Source organism: Dreissena polymorpha, chromosome 2, assembly GCF_020536995.1.
Source record: "Dreissena polymorpha isolate Duluth1 chromosome 2, UMN_Dpol_1.0, whole genome shotgun sequence".
Taxonomy (NCBI): domain Eukaryota; kingdom Metazoa; phylum Mollusca; class Bivalvia; order Myida; family Dreissenidae; genus Dreissena; species Dreissena polymorpha.
The window spans coordinates 125,707,667-125,729,914 of record NC_068356.1 but is presented as its reverse complement, the minus strand read 5'-3'; the positions used below and the strand labels follow the sequence as shown (position 1 = coordinate 125,729,914).

Below are 22,248 nucleotides of genomic sequence, written 5' to 3'. Positions count from 1 at the left end.
GGCTACACTTCTATTCAGAGTTCTTCTCTAATATACTGCAGGTAGGTCAAACTGGTAGTGGGCATCGGCGGTATTGATTGGCTACACTTCTTTTCAGAGTTCTCTAATATACTGCAGGTAGGTCAAACTGGTAGTGGATATCTGCGGTATTGATTGGCCTCACTTCTATTCAGAGTTCTTCTCTAGTATACTGCAGGTAGGTCAAAGTGGTAGTGGATATCTGCGGTATTGATTGGCCGCATTTCTATCCAGAGTTCTTCTCTTGTATACAGCAGGTAGTTCAAACTGGTAGCGGGCATCGGCAGTATTGATTGGCCACACTTATATCCAGAGTTCTTCTCTAGTATACTGCAGGTAGGTCAAACTGGTAGTGGGCATCGGTGGTATTAATTGGCCACACTTATATACAGAGTTCTTCTCTAGTATACTGCAGGTAGGTCAAACTGGTAGTGGGCATCGGCGGTATTGATTGACCTCACTTCTATCCAGAGTTCTTCTCTAGTATACTGCAGGTAGTTCAAACTGGTAGTGGGCATCGGCGGTATTGATTGGCTACACTTCTATTCAGAGTTCTTCTCTAGTATACTGCAGGTAGGTCAAACTGGTAGTGGGCATCTGCCGTATTGATTGGCCTCACTTCTATTCAGAGTTCTTCTCTAGTATACTGCAGGTAGGTCAAACTGGTAGTGGGCATCGGCGGTATTGATTGGCCTCACTTCTATTCAGAGTTCTCCTCTAGTATACTGCAGGTAGGTCAAATTGGTAGTGAACATCTGCGGTATTGGTTGGCCTCACTTCTATTCAGAGTTCTTCTCTAGTATACTGCAGGTAGGTCAAACTGGTAATGGGCATTGGCAGTTGGCTACACTTCTATCCAGAGTTCTTCTCTAGTATATTGCAGGTAGAATTTAATTGTTTATTATCACTTTATCACTTAGCTTTGCATTTTGACACGCTTGTAGTTTCTCAAAAAATAAAAAAAAATGTAAAATTTGTCTAAATAGAATTAAATTTTAAAGGCTTCATTTCCAGTCCTAACAGACCAACAAGCAGCATACAGCATATACTTGTAACTCGCAGTCTGTTCTGGTTTAATACTGGTCGCATTAAGCCATTTTCTCTTTGTGGTCACATTAAGCCATTTTCTCGTTTTGGTCACATTAAGCCTATTTCTATTTGTGACATTGTTATGATGAAACAGGCCTGAATGTTTGTTATGACCATATCAAGTCTGGGTCATAGGAAGTAAAAAACTAGGTCAAATCTTCAACAATATTTTACCTTTTCAACTCAGGTGAGTGTTTAGGGCCATATTCCCCATTTTGAATATATGGGCAGTGCTGTGTGAAAAGGGGGTTAAATGCATGTGCGTAAAGTGTCGTCCCAGTTAAGCCTGTGCAGTCTGCACAGGCTAATCAGGCACAACACTTTCTGCTTTTATGATATTTTTCCTTTAAAGAAAGTGTCTTGATAGCAAAAATCAAGTTTAGACACGGGCTAATCTGGGATGACACGCACATGCATTAAACCCCCTTTCAGCACGGCTCATATATGTCAATATCCTGGAAGTGCAGGCTTCCAAATATGTCACCTGAATGCAAGCCTTGGTTGCATCTTACATGCTCAATATGTCAGCTGAATGCAAGCCTTGGTTGCATCTTACATGCTCAATATGTCAGCTGAATGCAAGCCTTGGTTGCATCTTACATGCCTGTATGATCTCTAGAGCTGCAATCTGGTAATACAGGGCTTAATGCATGTGTGTCAAGTGTCGTTCCAGATAAGCATTTGTAGTCTGCACAGGCTTATCAGACTGGACACTTTTCGGTTTATGGTATTATTCGTCTAAATGCGATCTCTTTTTAATGAAAACACAGGCTTACCTGGGATGACACTTTCCCCACATGCCTTTACAACTGTTTTAGCTAGTGCAGCAGGGCGAGACAACCAGCCTGGGCCTGATCCTGCTGCATACGGCCTCGGAGGAGCTGGCTGTACCGCGTGAGGACATCGCCATGGCGCGCAAGGAGGAGCTGCACAGACTGCTGCTACAGCAGGTCCCGGGGGTACTCAGTCTACTCAACAGTGAGTGCACATTTACGGCGTAAAAGAGTGTTTTTGTGAAGTTTAAGGCCAAAAGTCTCAGCTGTTTACAATTGTGTGAAGGTTGGAACAGCTTGTGTTAATAATGCACCATGTTAAGGTTATTGAAGTCATTTGAGTGGCTTTCTTGAAAAACTTAAGCTAAATGGATGTGCGTTAAGTGTCGTCTGAGATAAGTTTTTGCAGTCTGCACAGGACGTCACTTTCCACCTTAACTGGGTTTTTGCTAAAAAGGACTTCCTATATCCAAATAATAATGAGAATGAGGCTCCTCTACTTTTGGTTTTTGGAAACAAACAATTACCAAATTAAGGCTATATAATCAACTTCCAAGTTTTTTACTGTATTATTTTACATTGTTAACATGATGGATTATATACAGTAAACTTGATGCAAGCCTTGTACACATTTTATATGAGCTTCTGCAAAAACTGGGCTTAATGCATGTGCGTAAATTCTCATCACACATTAGCCTGTTAAGCCCAAACAGGCTAATCAGGAACGACAATTTACGCTTTTAAATATTTTTTTGTTTCAATGTACTCTCTTCTTTACAAAATCCAGTCTAGGCAAAAAGTGTTATCCCTAAATAGCCTGTGCAGACTGCACTGGCTAGTCTTTTAAAAGACTATACAAACATTCATTTAGCCCAGTTTCCATGAGTTTCCTCTCTCACATTATTTTCCTGCAGATTTTCTATAAATAGTTGTGGAAATCCCCTATGGTCAGTATCTGGATTTATCTAGATTTCAAAACAAACCCAGGATGAACGTGTGATATGTTGGATATTAATGTCATATTCTCACACTCTCACTTGTTTCGCTGCAGATGTTCTTGAGGTAGCCGAGGAGCGGCACTGTCACCTGGCTTAATGCATGTGCATAAAGTGTCATCCCAGATAAGCATGTGAGGTCAATACAGGCTAATCAGGGACAAAAATTTACGCTTTGTTCTAAGGATGTCTCTTCTAAACAAAATCCAGTCTATGCGGAAAGTGTCGTCCCAGATTAGCCTGTGCAATCCGTGTCCTGGATTAGACTGTGCGAACTGCAGAGGCAAATCTGATACAACACTTTATGCGCATGCAATTAGCCCAGTTTCCATGAGACAGGTGTCTAACTTTTTTCCTGCAGGTGTTTTATAGTTAGTCCTGGATATCCACTGTGTGTAATATCTGCAGTTATCTGGATTTAAAAACAAACGCTGGATGTACACTATGATTAAGTTGGATGTTAATTTCTTTTATTCCAATGTTCTTCCTTGTTTTGCGGCAGATGTTCTGGAGGTAGCCCTGGAGCGACACCGTCACCTGGTGTCTGCCACCCCCCCTCCCTCCCCCACCCACGGGGAGAGTGCTGTCGAGCCCAAGTCTTCTACATCTTCAGTGCAGCTGTTCTCGGCGTCACCTCTCAGATCAGGTGCATGATGAACGTGATCATTTCATAAGACTGACGACAAGTTCTGTTCAGCCTCGCTCTGGGAAAATGGGGCTTAATGCATGTGCGTAAAGTGTTGTCCCAGATTAGACTGTGTAGTTTGCAAAGGCTAATCATGGACAACACTTTCCGCCTTAACTTTAATTTTTGTAAGTAAGAGACCTTCTTTTAAAAAAATGGTTGGTAAAAGTGGCAAGTGTCTTTCAAGATAAGCCTGCCCTGACTGCACAGGCTGATGTGGAATGATACTTTAAGCACATGCATAAAGACAGATTTTCCCGGCGTGACACTCACTTTATGTTAAGCCAACATTTTCGTAAAGTATTCATTCACCTGTTATGCTTTGTTCATGAATCTTATAAAGCATTGTAAAAATATGTACACAATGACTTACAATAATGTTATGACAACATACAAAAACAAATTGCATTTTATAAATATTGTTAACAAACATGTGCTTAGTTAGTGAATAAATGATCTTAAGTATGTATAATTGCTGTTTAAAATATTGTGCATTTATAATTATTACAGTAGGACATCCTTATTAGGTTGTTACAAAATAAAATTCGTAGAAGTCATTGAAATTCTGCTATTTTGTAATATAACTTGAACCATGAATGTATAAGAGTGAAACAGTGGTAACAACAGTAATATATATGAGCTGTGCTCTGCGAAAACCAAGCTTCATGCAGTCCGTGCAAACTAATCAAGGATGACACTGTCGATCAAAACTGGATTTTTTGCTAAGAAATTACATCTTTTAATTAAAAGTACCTTAAAAGTGGAAATTGTTGTTCGTGATAAGCCTGTGCAGATTGTGCAGGCTAATCTGTAAGGACACTTTGCAAAAGTGCATTAAGCCATATTTTCCGGCAGCAAGCTTCATATATTATAAAATTATAAAATAGGAAGTTGTTTGTGTGTGTGCAATTAAAGGTAATGCTTATTAAGAAATATTTCATAGAGCATTGCTACTGATATTGTCAACTTTACGGGCGATAATGTATAGTGTGTTGTGCCTTTCAGATTCCTTGATGAGTAACCTATTCAAATCCCCCAACAGCCACATACAACTTGAAGCCTTACCTCCCTTGGACTCAGCCACCCAAGAGTTGTGTGCCCTGAGTCTCAACTGCCTCTCCCACCTCTTCAGCTGGATCCCTCTGTCTTCATTCATCACTCCAACTCTGCTGAGCACTATATTCCACTTTGCTGGTTTTGGGTGCGAAACCCAAGGCAGCCGTACTATGAACTCTGGAGCAAATTTCAACTCCATGTCGTGCTATTTAGGAGTTCTGGCAATGAATTGTATCAATGAACTCTTAGCGAAGAATTGTGTACCAGCAGAGTTTGAGGATTTTCTTCTACAGATGTTTCAGCAGACATTTTACTTGTTACAAAAACTCACCAAAGATAGCAGCACTTGTTCTAGTGGTAACAGATTATCAGAGTTGGACGATAGGTGAGAGAAAAAAGGATTAATAATTGAGCCTTTTTCTGAGAAAACTAGGTGTAATGGATGATTGTAAATGTCATCCCAGATTTGCATGTGCAGTAAGCACATGCTTATCTGGGACGACACTTTCCATTTAAATTTGATTTCTGTTTGAAGGAAATGAAATTCTATAACAGCGGAAAGTGTAGTCCATGATTAGCCTGTGCAGACTGCACGGGCTAATCTGGCACAACACTTTACAGACATAGATGCAATATACATAGGCTACATAGACGTCAATATTTGCCTTGTTAACACTATAGAGTCCACATTTATTGTCCCATCTTCATGAAACTTGGTCAGAAGATTTGTCCCAATTATATCTTGGACGAGTTCAAAAATGGTTCAGGTTGGTTGAAAAACATGACCTCCAAGAGGAGGGGGGGGGGCATTTTAACCAGGTTTGTCCGAACGAAAAAATGGTTATTAGATTGGCGAATGTCGGCTGGTTGGCGGGCAGGCTGAACAAGCTTGTCCGGTCCATCACTTTGTTGTTCATTGTAAGATTTTAAAATCATTTGGCACATTTGTTCACCATCTTTAGACGGTGTTTCACGCGAAAGAATTACATTGATATCTCTAAGGTCAAGGTCACACTTTGAGTTCAAAGGTTAAAAATGCCCATAAATGAGCTTGTCCGGGCCATGACATTCATTGTGAAATTTTGAAATCATTTGGCACATTTGTTCACCATAATTGGACGGTGTGATGCGAAAGAATTACGTCAATATCTCCAAGGTCAAGGTAGCCATGACTAAAAATAAATTGATTTTGAAACAAGGGGGTAACCATGAACAATCAGTAATAATGCACTTTTTCAGTTTTCTCCCTTTATCAGACTTTTTTTCAAATTGAAAACCTGGTTTTGTGACAATTTTGTCCCTTGTTCATTTATAATTATGGCATAGTAAAAAAACACTAAAAGTCACATATATAGTTCAATCTTCATGAAACTTGGTCAAAACCTTTGTTCTAAATATATCTTGGACGAATTAAAAAGTGGTTCTGTTCTGTTGAAAAACATGGCCGCCAGGGGGCAGGGCATTTTCCTTATATGGCTATAGTAAAACCTTGTTAGCATTTTAAAAGTGTGTCACATTTATTGTTCACTCCTATGAAAATGTGTCCGAACATTTGTTCTAATGATATCTTGGGCTGCACAGAACAGGTCAGTTTCTTTGTATCTCAGGTGAGTGACTTTGAGCCTTTCAGGCCCTCTTGTTTCTTAACATTGATTGTTGTTGATTATCTTAGTAATTGATTAATTTAGTCTAATAAATGGAACTCCTGCTAAAGTATCAAAATCTAATCCAATGCAGAAAATTTTGTCATAATCTATATTTCATGTCCTTACTGAGCTGCCTAGCTAACTTGGAAGAGTGCTGGTCCACAAATCTGAGTATGGCTGGTTTGATTTTCTGGCCAGCCACTTAATTTATGTGGTCATAAAATTATTTCTACAGCCATCTGATAAACCCTTTCCCACTTAGAAGCAAAGTGAAAATGGCTTTGTGCAAACAGCATAAAACCAGAAAAGCCTGCGAGTAACTTGCAGTCTGTTCATGTTTTATGCTGTTTGCTGCTCATCAGTATCTGATGAGGAGATAATGCCTTAAAGAGTTGAATCTAGTAAGAAAGGTCTTAAATTAAATATAACTTCCTGAGGGACTAAAAATGCATGGAAATACGTATCTAAGTGGTAAATGGTTAAAGTAGGGCAGTTGTCAGGTACCTGCATAGTTATGTGCCCTTAGTTCTGATAAACCAGATAACTCTGAATAAGTGTGAGTTGAATAGCCCTTTACCACTAAGATACGTATTTTGACGCATTTTTAGTCCCTCAGAAAGTTGAATACATGTATACTTAAATACATTTATTACCAGATTCAAGTTTCAAAGGCTTCATTTCCAAACCTTAGATACTGATGAGTAGCAAACAACATGAAACCTGAACAGACTGAGAGTTTGCACATAGCCATTTCACTTTGCTTATGAGTGGGAAAGGGTTAACTGACATCTGTGATTGCACTGAAAAACTGTTGAAAAATCCCATCAAATAAACAAACAAGTTCTGTGTCTCTGTTTCAGTTACGTGGATAAGTTCACAGAATTCCTACGTCTGTTTGTTAGTATACATCTACGGAGGTTTGAGTCCAACACCCATTTCCCTGTGATAGAATTCCTCGCACTTCTGTTTAAATACACCTTCAGACAGGTCAGAATGAAACAGTTTTCAGTAAAATGGCAGATATTACCATCTATGTATTTGTCATTGTCTGCACAACATGTGGTTTAAATCTTCCAGTGCTGAAACCGAATTTTGAAGGCCTTTGCAAACAGTTTGGATCCAGATGAGACGCCACAGAATGTGGTGTCTCATCAGGATCCAAACTGTTTGCTATTCTGATAGTATTCTTTGAAAAAAATCAAAGAAAATGCTAATTTTAGAAATTCAGCAGACGACATTTTTGCAGACGACAAATTTCCCAGCATGCAAAAGGTTAAGTTTATACCTATTCTGGGAAAACTGGGCTTAATGCATACACATAAAGCTTTGTCTAAAATAAGCCTGTGCAATCTGCAAAGGCTAATCAGGAATTACTTTTTCCTTTTGTATGGTATTTTTCATGTGAAGGAATTCTCTTCTTAACCAAAAACCTGTGTAGAGGGAATGTGGTCTCTATGGTGTAGAGGGAATGTGGTCTCTATGGTGTAGAGGGAATGTGGTCTCTATGGTGTAGAGGGAATGTGGTCTCTATGGTGTAGAGGGAATGTGGTCTCTGTGGTGTAGAGGGAATGTGGTCTCTATGGTGTAGAGGGAATGTGGTCTCTGTGGACTGCACAAGCTGGGACGACACTTAATACACAAAAATAGATCCCAGTTTTCCCAGAACAAGGCTTATTTTAAGTCATTTTTAAGATATTTTTTAAACAATTTAGTTCCCAGATATGCAAACTAGCTGTAATTTTTATTAAAACTTTTTAGTTTCAAGTACTTATTTCTAAAATATAATTTAAACTGTTGCCATAGCAAATCATCTCCTTCTAAGCAATTGAGATTTACTTGATATGGTCTAACTTCTTGGATATTTCTGCTTTTTTATTGGTTGCGCAATTGTACATAGCCAGAACATATAAATAGAAGATATCCACATATGATGATGTTAACTACATTTTCATGTAGACTCCTATTTAAACAAGCCAGAAACAGCTTGCATTAAGACCATGCTGTAAATGATTATTTGTTTAAATTAATTGGTGAACTCCAGGCATTTCATTGTATCAAAATGTAGGATATATCCTTTTTTAGCTCATCTATTTTTTGAAAAAAAATTATGAGCTATTGTCATCACCTTGGCGTCGGCGTCGGCGTTGGCGTCCGGTTAAGTTTTGCCTGTAGGTCCACTTTTCTCAGAAAGTATCAATGCTATTGCATTCAAACTTGGTACACTTACTTACTATCATGAGGGGACTGGGCAGGCAAAGTTAGATAACTCTGGCGTGCATTTTGACAGAATTATGTGCCCTTTTTATACTTAGAAAATTGAAAATTTTGGTTAAGTTTTGCGTTTAGGTCCACTTTTCTCAGTGAGTATCAATGCTATTGCATTCAAACTTGTTACACATACTTACTATCATGAGGGGACTGGGCAGGCAAAGTTAGATAACTCTGGCATGCATTTTGACAGAATTATGTGCCCTTTTTATACTTAGAAAATTGAAAATTTTGGTTAAGTTTTGTGTTTAGGTTCATTTTATTCCTTAAGCATCAAAGCTATTGCTTTCATACTTGCAACACTTACTAACTTTCATAAGGGGACTGTGCAGGCAAAGTAATGTAACTCTGACTGGCATTTTGACAGAATTATGTGCCCTTTTATACTTAGAAAATTGAAAATTTGATTAAGTTTTGTGTTTAGGTCCACTTTATTCCTACAGTATCAAAGCTATTGCTTTCATACTTGCAACACTTATTAACTATCATAAGGGGGCCGTGCAGGCAAAGTTATGTAACTCTGACTGGCATTTGGACGGAATTATGCGCCCTTTATACTTAGAAAATTGAAAATTTGGTTAAGATTTATGTTTTGGTCCACTTTACCCCTAAAGTATCATAGATATTGCTTTCATACTTGGAACACTCAAAAACTATCATAAGGGTACAGTAAAAGGACAAGTTGCATAACTCTGGTTGTCATTGTTACGGAATTATGGCCCTTTTTTGACTTAGTAACTTTTAATATATGGTTAAATTTTGTGTTTCGATCCACTTTACTTCTTAAGTATCAAGGCTATTGCTTTCAAACTTCAAATACTTTCATGCTATCATGAGGTTACTGTACCTGGCAAGTTGAATTTTACCTTGACCTTTGAATGACCTTGACTCTCAAGGTCAAATTATTAAATTTTGCTAAAATTGCCATAACTTCTTTATTTATGATTAGATTTGATTGATACTTTGACGAAACTACTCTTACCTGACATACCACAATAGACTCCACCCAAACCGTCCCCCATGCCCTCCCCCCCTCCCCCCCTCCCCCCCTCCCCCCCACCTCCCCCCTCCCCTCCCCCTATTTTTTTTTTTTTTTTTTTTTTTTAAGATCATCTCACAAATGACCACCACACCCTCACACTATACCCCCCCCCCACCCCACCCCCCCCCAATTTTTTTTTATTTTTTTTTAAGATCATCTCACAAATTACCACCACACTCTCACCCTATACCCCAACCCCCCCCAATTTTTTCAACCATCGCACCCAAAAAATCGCACCCCCCCCCCATCGCCCTCCCCCCCCACCCCCACCTCCCCCACCCCCCCCCCCCCCCCCCCCCCCCCCGCCCCCGATTTTTTTTTTTTTTTTTTTTTTTTTTCGCTTTTTGGGAAGATAATGTAATAAATGTCCACAACCCCACACTATACACCCCTCTTCACTCCACCCCTCCCTCCTTTGTGATTGAAAATGAGAGTCCCTTCACCTTTAAAAAGAAAATAGATGAGCGGTCTGCACCCGCAAGGCGGTGCTCTTGTTTTAACTGAATACATTACATAATATGGGATATTTATTGACAGCTTTTCTGTGATATATATGGAAATATCTGTATAAATAGTTAAAAAGCCATAATTGACTGTTTCAAACAGTGAAAAAAAAATTGTGAAGATAATATATATTTTTCCAAGTTTTACCATGAAATTATGTCGATGTTCATGTCATAACATCATTATTCCAGCAATATTAACCAGTGTTTCTCTTTTCAAATGTAAATATACGTAAGAAGGTATTCTACAAAAAGAAAATATGTTGGTTTTTGGTAGATAATTGATTTTATTCACTCGTGACCACACATTTGTTTTTCTGCTAATTTAAAAAGGTTATAAAACGAACCTGATCCTAAAGCAAACGGACCCGATCCCAAATCTAAGTTGTTAAAAAAAATCATGTTTAAAAAAGAAGTGTCTAATGATTTTTGTCCCCTACTGGTTTCACCGGAGGGGACTTAGGGTTTCTGCTCTGTCTGTCTGTCAGTCTGTCTGTCAGTCCGTCACACTTTTCTGGATCCTGCGATAACTTTAAAAGTTCTTAATATTTTTTCATGAAACTTGCAACATGGATAGATGGCAATATGGACATTATGTACTACATTTCATTTTGTTCCTACGTCAAAAATTGTGGTTGCTATGGCAACCAAAAACAAATCAATCTGAAAATGGTGGAATTTCTGACAATGGTGGGGCCGGTAGGGGACCATATTGCTTGACAATAGCCTTGTTATATCTCAATTTTATTTAATTAACATCTTACAAAGTATATAACTATAACTTTTTGCGTGAAATGCATTTTTTCCCAAAATCGCCAGCATAAGGCCTGATGTGACAAAATTTGTTGATAAAAAAAAATCTAATGTGGTCCATTTTGTCTGTAATTTTTTTCAAAATTTGCCATTTTATTGATTTAAAAAATCCCAATTTGACCAGACTCCTTTTTTTCAATATGGCAAGAAAAACTCCTGCCTCAGTATTTTCATAGTGGCTATTCTAAGCAATTTTATGTTTAATTCAGTAATCTAACAAAACCAACAAATATTCTCTATTAGTTCCCTACCGATGAAACCGGAGGGGACTTTTGGTTTGCGCTCTATGCATTAGTCTGTCATACTTTTCTGGATCCTGCAATAACTTTAAAAGTTCTTCACATTTTTTCATGAAACTTGAAACATGGACAGATGGCAATAGGGAGATAATGCATGTTATTTCCTACGTCAAGAATTATGATTGCTATGGCATTAAATAGACTAGAAATATGAACAAATACACTAGAAATAATTCTGAAAATAGTGGATCCTGCGATAACTTGAAAAGTTCTTCATATTTTTTCATGAAACTTGATATATGGATAGATGGTAATATGGAGATTGTGCATGTCATTTCATTTGGTTCCTACATCAAGAATTCTGGTTGCTATGGCAACAAATAAACTAGAAATATTGCTGAAAATGGTGGAGTTTCACCAATAGGGGACTTATATTGCTTGGCAATAGTCTTGTTTGATTAATGGTTGTTTGCCACGTATTTGATGTTTAACAAATTGCCAATGTTTGTTGCAGCCAACCAATGATGGTTTTTACAATTGTCTGGACATCTGGTCAACATTTCTAGACTATCTGTTCACAAAGGCAAAAGGGCGCCCATCAGAAATACAGGCTATCATAGACAGGTACTGGGTCAAATTTGTTGATCTTGTATATCATTGCGTTTACATGCATATGCCATTGTGTCATAATCCTTTGTGATTTTTAGCTCGGCTGTTTTCGGAGAAAACCCGAGGTATTGTCAAAGCCAGCTCTTGTTGTCCGCCGTAGGCGTCGTGCTAAACCCTTAACATTGGCTCTAAAATCAAAGTGCTTCCACCTACAACTTTGAAACTTCATAGGTAGCTGCCCCTTGATGAGTTCTACACTCCACACCCATTTTTAGGTCACTAGGTCAAAGGTCAAGGGGGCTGTGACCTCTAAAGAAAAAAGATTCTCCTGACAAGCTTTCATTTATTCAAAACTGCACCTGCAGCCGAGCGTTGGCAACTGTTATGCGGTGCTCTTGTTATTAACAAATTGTTATATTGTTTTTTGCCATAGCATTTTTGTTGGTCAGGAGTTTAACATTTGTTGCTGTCGTTTTTAGCTCATCTATTTTTTGAACAAAAATTATGAGCTATTGTCATCACCTTGGCGTCTGCGTCTGTGTCGGCGTCGGCGTTGGCGTCCGGTTAAGTTTTGCGTTTAGGTCCACTTTTCTCAGAAAGTATCAATGCTATTGCATTCAAACTTGGTACACTTACTTACTATAATGAGGGGACTGGTCACGCAAAGTTAGATAACTCTGGCGTGCATTTTGACATAATTATGTGCCCTTTTTATACTAAAAAAATTGAAAATTTTGGTTAAGTTTTGTGTTAAGGTCCATTTCATTCCTTAAGTATCAAAGCTATTGCTTTCATACTTGCAACACTTACTAACTATCATAAGGGGACTGTGCAGGCAAAGTAATGTAACTCTGACTGGCATTTTGACAGAATTATGTGCCCTTTTTATACTTAGAAAATTGAAAATTTGGTTAAGTTTTGTGTTTAGGTCCACTTTATTCCTACAGTATCAAAGCTATTGCTTTCATACTTGCAACACTTATTAACTATCATATGGGGACTGTGCAGGCAAAGTTATGTTACTCTGACTGGCATTTGGACGGAATTATGCGCCCTTTATACTTAGAAAATTGAAAATTTTGTTAAGTTTTGTGTTTTGGTCCACTTTACCCCAAAAGTATCATAGATATTGCTTTCATACTTGGAACACTAGCAAACTATCATACGGGTACAGTAAAAGGACAAGTTGCATAACTCTGGTTGTCATTTTTACAGAATTATAGCCCTTTTTTGACTTGGTAACTTTGAATATATATGATTAAATTTTGTGTTTCGATTCACTTTACTTCTAAAGTATCAAGGCTATTGCTTTCAAATTTCAAATACTTTCATGCTATCATGAGGTTATTGTACCTGGCAAGTTGAATTTAACCTTGACCTTTGAATGACCTTGACTCTCAAGGTCAAATTATTAAATTTTGCTAAAATTGCCATAACTTCTTTATTTATGATTAGATTTGATTGATACTTTGACAAAACTACTCTTACCTGACATACCACAATAGACTCCACCCAAACCATCCCCCGTGCCCACCCCCCCCTACCCCCCCCCTCCTCCGAATCCCCCCCTAATTTTTTTTTTTTTAACATTATCTCACAAATGACCACCACACCCTCACACTATACCCCCCCCCAGACCCCACCCCCCCCATTTCCCCCCCCCTTTCCCCCCCCCCCCCGAATCCCCCCCCCCCCTATTTTTTTTTTTTAAGATCATCTCACAAATGACCACCACACCCTCACACTATACCCCACCCCACCCCTCCAAATGTTTTTTTTTGAAACGGTTAAAAAACACAAATATTTATTTTTATTATTTTATGTTGGAAATACCGTCCAACCATCGCACCCAAGAATCCATCAACCACCCACCCACCCCCATCCCCCCCCCCCCCCCACCCCCCCCCCCCCCCCCGATTTTTTTTTTTTTTTCGCATTTTTGAAAGATAATGTAATAAATGTCCACACCCCCACACTATACAACCCTCTTCACTCCACCCCTCCTTCCTTTGTGATTGAAAAATGAAAGTCCCTTCACCTTTAAAAAGAAAATAGATGAGCGGTCTGCACCCGCAAGGCGGTGCTCTTGTTAAGTTATGCCTCAGGGGTTAAAATTTGCTGCTGTGGGGCTGTCTTGTTCCCTTATATGTACATAGTGAAATATTAAAAAATCTCTGAAACTGCAATTCACAGATATTTGATATTTAATGTGTTACATTGTATGGTGGACCTCTACCAAATATGTTCGCATCATGCCCCTCGGAACATTGTCCTCTTCAAGTTTCCCTTATATGTATATAGTGAAGACTTGAAAAATCTTCTCTCCCTAAAGCAGCAATGTCCAGAAATTCTGAGGCTTAGTATTTGGAAATATAAGATTGTGTGGTGGTCCTTCACCAAGTTTGTTCAGATCACAACCCTTGGGTTGATCCTGCCTCTTGGTTGGGATATTTTGTTTTCTGATATGCACATAATAAAAACTTGAACAATCTACTCCGAAATTGCAAGACCAAGAGGTTTGCTATTTGCCAAGGAACATCATATGTGTCTTGTTCTGAGAAAATTGGGCTTAATGCATGTGCGTAAAGTGTCGTCCCAGATAAGCCTGTGCAGTCCGCACAGGCTAATCAGCTTTTCCGCTTTTATAGTATTTTTAGCTCCACTGCCCAAAGGCCAGCGGGGCTAATGTCATGGTCCTGTGTCCGTTGTGCGTGCTTCCGTGCTTGTGTGCATTAACTTTTCCTTTTAACATCTTCTTCTCCTTAACTACTGGTCCAATTCTGATGAAATTTCTCAGGAATGTTCCTGGGGTGAACCTCTTTCAAATTTGTTCAAATTATGCCCCTGGGGTCAAATTTGACCCTGCCCCGGGGGTCACAAAATTAAAAATTTGCTTAGATAAGGCCTATTTTGTGAAAACTTTCAAAATCTTCTCGTCCATAACCATTGGGCTTAGGGCTATTAAATTTGGTATGTAGAGACATCACCGTCACAACTTATAGTCCTCTACCAAACTTGTTCAAATTATGCCCCTGGGGTCAAATTCGACCCTTCCCGGGGGGTCACAAAATTGAACATATGCTTATATAATGCCTATTTTGTGAAAACTTTACAAATCTCTCGTCCATAACCATTGGGCCTAGGGCTATCAAATTTGGTATGTAGAGACATCTAATAGTCCTCTACCAAGTTTGTTCAAATTATGCCCCTGAGATCAAGTTTGACCCTGCCCCCGAGGGTCACAAAATTGAACATATGCTTATATAAGGCCTTTTTTTTGTGAAAACTTTAAAAATCTTTCTGTCCATAACCTTATGGCATACGGATACCAAATTTGGTATGTAGTGACATGTAATAGTTCTCTTCTTAGTTTATTCAAATTATGCCCCTGGGATCAAATTTTAAACTGCCCCGGGGGTCATAAAATTGAATATATGCTTATAAAGTGCTTATTTTGTGAAAACTTTAAAAAATTCTCTTGTCCATATCCATAGGGCCTAGGGCTACCAAATTTGGTATGTAGTGACATCTTATAGTCCTCTACCAAGTTTGTTCAAATTATGCCCCTGGGGTCAAATTTGACCCTGCCCCGTGGGGTCACAAAATTGAACATATGCTTATATAAGGCCTATTTTGTGAAAACTTTAAAAATCTCCTTGTCCATAACCATCGGGCCTAGAGCTATCAAATTTGGTATGTAGTGACATCTAATAGTCCTCTACCAAATTTGTTCAATTTTATCCCTGGGGTCAAATTTGACCCTTCCCCGGGGGGTCACAAAATGGAACATATGCTTATATAAGGCCTATTTTGTGAAAATTTCAAAAATCTCCTTGTCCATAACCATCCGGCCTCGGGCTATCAAATTTGGTATGTAGTGACATCTAATAGTCCTCTACCAAATTTGTTCAAATTTTATCCCTGGGGTCACAAAATTGAAATACTAGTATGCTTATATAATGCCTATTTTGTGAAAACTTAAAAAAAATTCTTGTCCATAACCATTAGGCCTAGGGCTACACAATTTGGTATGTAGTGACATTGTATAGTCCTCTACTTATTTTGTTCAAATTATGCCCCAGGGGTCAAATTTGACCCTGCCCTGGGGGCCACAAAATCGATTATATGCTTATTTAGTGCCTATTTTGTGAAGACTTTTAAAATCTTCTTGTCCTTAACCATAAGGCATAGGGCTACCAAATTTGGTATGTAGTGACATCTAATAGTTCTCTACCAACTTTGTTAAAATTATGCCCCTTGGGTCAAATTTGACCCTTCCGGGGAGGTCACAAAACTGAACATACGCTTATATGGGGCCTATTTTGTGAAAACTTTCAAAATTCTCTTGTCCATAACCATTGGGCCTAGGGCTACCAATTTTGGTATGTAGTGACATCTAATAAACCTCTACCAAATTTGTTCAAATAACTTTGACCCTGCCCCGGGGGGTCACAAAATTGAATTAACGCTTATAAAGTGCCTATTTTGTGAAATCTTTAAAAATCTTCTTGTCCATATCCATAGGGCCTAGGGCTACCAAATTTGGTATGTAGTGACATCTTATAGTCCTCTACCAAGTTTGTTCAACTATGGCTCCCAAATTTGGTATGCAGTAACATCTTATAGTCCTCTACCAAGTTTGTTCAAATTATGCCCTTTGGGTCAAATTTGACCCTGACCCGCGGGTCACAAAATTGAACATTATTTACGCTTATATCTTGCTTATTTTGTGAAAACTTCTTGAATATTCTTGTTCTTAACTCTAGGACCTAGGGCTACCACATTTTGTATGTAGTGAGATATAGTAGTCCTCTACAAAGTTTGCTGAAATTATGCCCCTGGGGTTAAATTTGACCCAGCCCAAGGGGTCACAAAAGTGTACATGTGCTTAAATAGGGCCTTTATTTAAGTATTTGCACTTGCAGAGAATATTTGTTTCAGCCTTTTTTTTCAGCAGTGGAGCGATACAGGGTCATCATGGCCCTCTTGTTAGTTTCAAGGAAGTCCCTCTTAACCGAAAATCAAGTTTAGGCGGAAAGTGTCGTCCCTGATTAGCCTGTGCTGCTAATTTGGGATGACACTTTACGCACATACATTAAGCCCAATTTTGTCAGAGCAAGGCTGAAAAGTTAGTCCACTGCCAAGTCTGTTCACATTATTCACCTCACTGAAAACTGGAATTAACTTTTTTATTACTTATTAGCCACAGTAGGTCCAAAAAAATGGCCGCCAGTGGAATGTGTCTAAATGAAATATTGTGCACTTTCAAGAAGACAAATGTTTTGTCCAATCTCTATGAATCTTGCATAGAATACCGGTATTTGTTCTAATGATATCTTGACTTTGTTTAAAGATGGTTTCGGAAACATCTAAAACTTGCTCAGGACATTTCAGTTCCTCAAAGTGTCAGGCGAGCAACGTATGGCGTATGGTCCTCAAGTTCTTTAAATTTTGTCTTTTTACCAATTAGTGCTAACCATGACGTTAGACTATGCATTTTTGCCTTATGATATTGCATTAGTTGTGCATTTTGTGTCAGAGGTAGAACTCTACATATACAATAACAGACTGAGAAATTTTATTACTTTAAAATATGAACCTTGCTCTGTGAAAAGGGGGTTTAATGCATGTGTGTAAAGTGTTGCCCCAGATTAGCATGTGTAGTCTGCACAGGATAATCAGTGAAGACACTTTCCGCTTTTATAATATTTAAAAAATAAGAAAGTCTCTTCTTAGCATCTGAGATGACAATTTATGCTCATGCATTAAACCCCCTTTTCACAGAGCATGATTCATATGTTCTTATGTTTCCTGTAAGGAGCTTTGTGAAAGCAGGTCATGTTTTTGCTTTATTCCCCTAACAACAAATATGCCACACACTCATGCATTTTAATCGGCTTCTTCACCCTTTGCATGCTGGGAAATTCGTCGTCTGCTAAAATGTCATCTGCTGAATTTCTAAAATTAGCATTTTCTTCATTTTTAGCTCATCTATTTTTTGAAAAAAAATTATGAGCTATTGTCATCACCTTGGCGTCGGCGTCGGCGTTGGCGTCGGGGTCCGGTTAAGTTTTGCGTTTAGGTCCACTTTTCTCAGAAAGTATCAATGCTATGGCATTCAAACTTGGTACACTTACTTACTATCATGAGGGGACTGGGCAGGCAAAGTTAGATAACTCTGGCGTGCATTTTGACAGAATTATGTGCCCTTTTTATACTTAGAAAATTGAAAATTTGGTTAAGTTTTGTGTTTAGGTCCACTTTATTCCTACAGTATTAAAGCTATTGCTTTCATACTTGCAACACTTATTAACTATCATAAGGGAACTGTGCAGGCAAAGTAATGTAAGTTTGACTGGCATTTTGACAGAATTATGTGCCCTTTTTATACTCAGAAAATTGAAAATTTTGTTAAGTTTTGTGTTTTGGTCCACTTTACCCCTAAAGTATCATAGATATTGCTTTCATACTTGGAACACTCGCAAACTATCATAAGGGTACGGTAAAAGGACAAGTTGCATAACTCTGGTTGTCATTTTTACGGGATTAGTGCCCTTTTTTTACTAAGTAATTTTGAATATATGGTTAAATTTTGTGTTTCGATCCACTTTACTTCTTAAGTATCAAGGCTATTGCTTTCAAACTTCAAATACTTTCATGCTATCATGAGGTTACTGTACCTGGCAAGTTGAATTTTACCTTGACCTTTAAATGACCTTGACTCTCAAGGTAAAATTATTAAATTTTGCTAAAATTGCCATAACTTCTTTATTTATGATTAGATTTGATTGATACTTTCACAAAACTACTCTTACCTGACATACCACAATAGACTCCACCCAAACCATCCCCTGTGCCCTCCCCCCCCCCTCCCCCCCTCCCCCCGCCCCCCTATTTTTTTTTTTTTTTTTTTTTTTTTCAAAGATCATCTCACAAATGACCACCACACCCTCACACTATTACCCACCCCCACCCCACCCCCCATCCCCATTTTTTTTTTGAAACGGTTAAAAAAAATTATTTATTTTTATTATTTTATGTTTGAAATACCGTCCAACCATCGCACCCAAGAATCCCCCCCCACCCCCCCCCTCCCCCCACCCGAATTCCCCCCCCCCCCCCAAATTTATTTATTTTTTTAAGATCATCTCACAAATTACCACCACATCCTCACACTTTACCCCCCCCCCCCCCCCCCCACCCCCACCCCCAATTTTTTTATTTTTTTTGAAACGGTTAAAAAACACAAATATTTATTTTTGTTATTTTATGTTGGAAATACCGTCCAACCATCGCACCCAAAAATCAATCCACCCCCCCACCCACACACCCACCCCGAATTTATTTTTTTGGGTTTTTTTTCGCATTTTTGGAAGATTGTAATAAATTCCACACCCCCACACTATACACCCCTCTTCACTCCACCCCTCCCTCCTTTGTGATTGAAAATGAGAGTCCCTTCACCTTTAAAAAGAAAATAGATGAGCGGTCTGCAACCGCAAGGCGGTGCTCCTGTTTTTTCAAAGAATACTATCATAATAGCAAACAGTTTGGATCCTGATGAGATGCCACGTTCTGTGGCATCTCATCTGGATCCATACTGTTTGCAAAGGCCTTCAAAATTTGCACTAAGAGTTAATGTTTGAGCAGGTTTTTCAAATTTTCTCTTTTGTTCTCCCTGTCGGATAAGTTTCAGAAGTGAGAGCCAAATTTAATATTGATAACGTATTTGTTAAGTTCCTGTGTTTTATTGGATTCCAATTTGTGAAGTAGATTTTCTGTTGATATTATTGTATTTGTGTATTCCCTATTGATTCCCTATTTCATCTCAGGTACAAGGATGCCCTGATGTCTCTAGTCAGCCATATTCTGCAGAAGCTGCAGTTTAAATACAACCAGACTCAGTTAGAGGAACTGGACGATGAAACACTTGACTATGATGTAATTTATTTTGTGTCATTTGACTTTGACATTTTAAAATATGTTCAACACTGATTTTGACGCATTTTCCTTTCTGCTTTTAGGGTACTATTTGTTTAAAGAAAGTCTTCTTAGCATAAAATACAGTCTGGACAGAAATTGTCACTTTACGCATGTTCATTAAGCACAAACTATCACAATTTATTTGATGTAAAAACAAACAAAAAATCACTTTTTTTTTACAAAAAAATAACAACAAACAAGTTAATAAACTATAACAATATATTTTACAAAGAAAATTAATAAATAGAGGACATTTGTTGGAAATAGTGGATTATCGATTGTAATTCACAAGTAATCATAGAACATATATTTTTTATGATCACAAGTGAATTAACATAGATATTCCATGGAATACAACACATTTTCTTTTTATTATTTTTTTTCACGGTTCATACATTATTAATGAGACAAACTTAAGTATTTAGTTGGAATGATGACGTCATTTCGTAAAAAAATGTAGTAAAACAGTACAAATTATCGATAATGTTCACTGTTAATTTCACTGTTTGAAACCGTGAATAATCAGTTTTAATGCACTCATATTTCTCTATAAACCACCTGAAAGCATAAAATAAACAAACTTACACATTTTATTCGACGAGAAAATCAAATAAGCAAACTATGGCAAATTCCCTTGGTACAGGAGGAGACTGAGTGGCAGCACTTCTTGCGTCACTGCCTGGAGCTGGTGGCCAAAGTGGCTGAGATACTCACCGCAGAGACCTTCCAGATACTGGTACGATAGAGGGAAAATTGAATGTTTTATAACCCTTTGCCACATAGATACGTATGTTGATGCATTTGTAGTCCCTAAAAAAGTTATATTCAATTAAATACCTTTTTTACTAAATTAAAGTTTTAAAGGCTTCTTTTCGAAACCTGAACAGACTGCGAGTTACTCGCAGGCAGTTCTGGTTTTATGCTGGTTGCAAAAGCCATTTTCACTTTGCTTCTTATGGGGAAAAGGGATAATAGTTTGAACATTGCATAATATTGTGAACATTGTATGATATCGTGAACTCTTTCAGATACTGTTAGGATGGTGGGAACAGTATTGTGAACAATGTATGATAGCGTAAACTCTTTCAGATACTGTTAGGATGATGGGAACAGTTAACGTTTGAGACTGCTCTAGGACGGCGACGCTTACTGCATGTGCACAAAGTGTTGTCCAAGTTTAGCCTGTCCAGGCTGCACAGGCTTATCAGGGACAACACTTTCTGCTTAAACTTGATGTTTGCAAGATACCAAAAATACCATATAGTTTAGTGTTGTCCCTGATTAGCCTGCGTGGACTGCACAGGCTAATCTGTAACGGCACTTACCCACATGTATAAAGCCATATTTTCCCAAAGCGAGACTCACTTGATGTTCACTTTATTATTCTAAACCAACTTTGTTATGCATTTTGACAATAATTAGCACTTTGAAGACATTGACCAAAATTGCTAACATATAACAAATATATTTCCCAAAATATTAGATTGCCTGAGGAATGTTCTCGAGTATTTTAAAAGTCACAGATTACATTTTATGATGTGACATTTTATGAACCCAATAATTCTGTGTTTTGACGGAATGGGTTTTATGGGTGTGCTGTCAGCACATTGATGCAGTTGGGCAGGAGCTAACCTGCCCACAAATCAGACCAGTCAACCATACATTATTTAATACCAAAAGGAAAACTCTTTATGGTTATTATGTCATGCATCCAGCATAGCTCCAAACCAGCCTGCAAATTCATGCAGTTTGGTGAGGAGCTACTTTGTCAGCTATAAAGTTAGCAGTTTAGGGGACAGGGTAGCTCCTGACCAGACCGGGAAAATGCGCAGACTGGTCTAGAGCTACACTGACATTATTTATAATTTTATTAATATTTTCTCTCTGAGGGGCGTTTCTTGTTTGATTTATTTTTTAGCAGTCACATAAACAACCAAGCTATGTAATATGGATCTTTTACACCCATTATTACTGCTTCTTCCTGTATTTGCGCGATGATGATCTGAAATATTAACTTTATGATGCTATATTCTTAAACATTTTTCTAAAAAGAAGGGATATAGTTGACACTTGTTCGTAGTTTCATTTCATCGTTCCTTAAAAAGTTGTAGCTCTGTTGCTCTGGTCTCCTTCCTACCATTGAGTAATTAAATGGTATTTAAATTGAGTGCGTTCTAATTCCCTTGTATTATTGTTTAATTTGAGTTGCAATGCTATGAGATTAAATTTTATTTACAATTATATGTATCATGAATATTGCTGGGCCAAGTGTGAGGTTGAGCGCTCTAAAACTGGTTTAAACCCCCATTGCTTTGCATTGACCATTCCAAGGCGGTGACCCCAGTTTTATTCTGATATGTGTTTATGTTGTTTTGTATTGTGCTGTTTTGTACTGTTTTGGCCATTGGTCACTTGCCTTAAATAAAGGACCAACTAATTGTATATAATGAGAATGCAATACTGTTACAGAAGCTGGAGTTTCACTTCTTTATATTATAGGGCATGATGTCCCTTTTTTTTTCACAAAAC

The 22,248-nt window shown here is 38.1% G+C and overlaps 1 protein-coding gene across 1 annotated transcript in view; it reads left to right on the top strand.

Moving 5' to 3' along the window:
- LOC127868890 (exportin-6-like) overlaps positions 1-22,248 on the top strand; it is a 61,128-nt gene that overhangs the window by 11,402 nt on the left and 27,478 nt on the right. Inside the window, exons 5-11 of the mRNA XM_052411031.1 lie at positions 1,926-2,085; positions 3,378-3,521; positions 4,566-5,001; positions 7,123-7,249; positions 11,642-11,751; positions 19,569-19,677; positions 20,363-20,455. Of these exons, the coding sequence (XP_052266991.1) occupies positions 1,926-2,085; positions 3,378-3,521; positions 4,566-5,001; positions 7,123-7,249; positions 11,642-11,751; positions 19,569-19,677; positions 20,363-20,455 (1,179 nt within the window). The remainder of the gene's footprint in view (positions 1-1,925; positions 2,086-3,377; positions 3,522-4,565; positions 5,002-7,122; positions 7,250-11,641; positions 11,752-19,568; positions 19,678-20,362; positions 20,456-22,248) is intronic.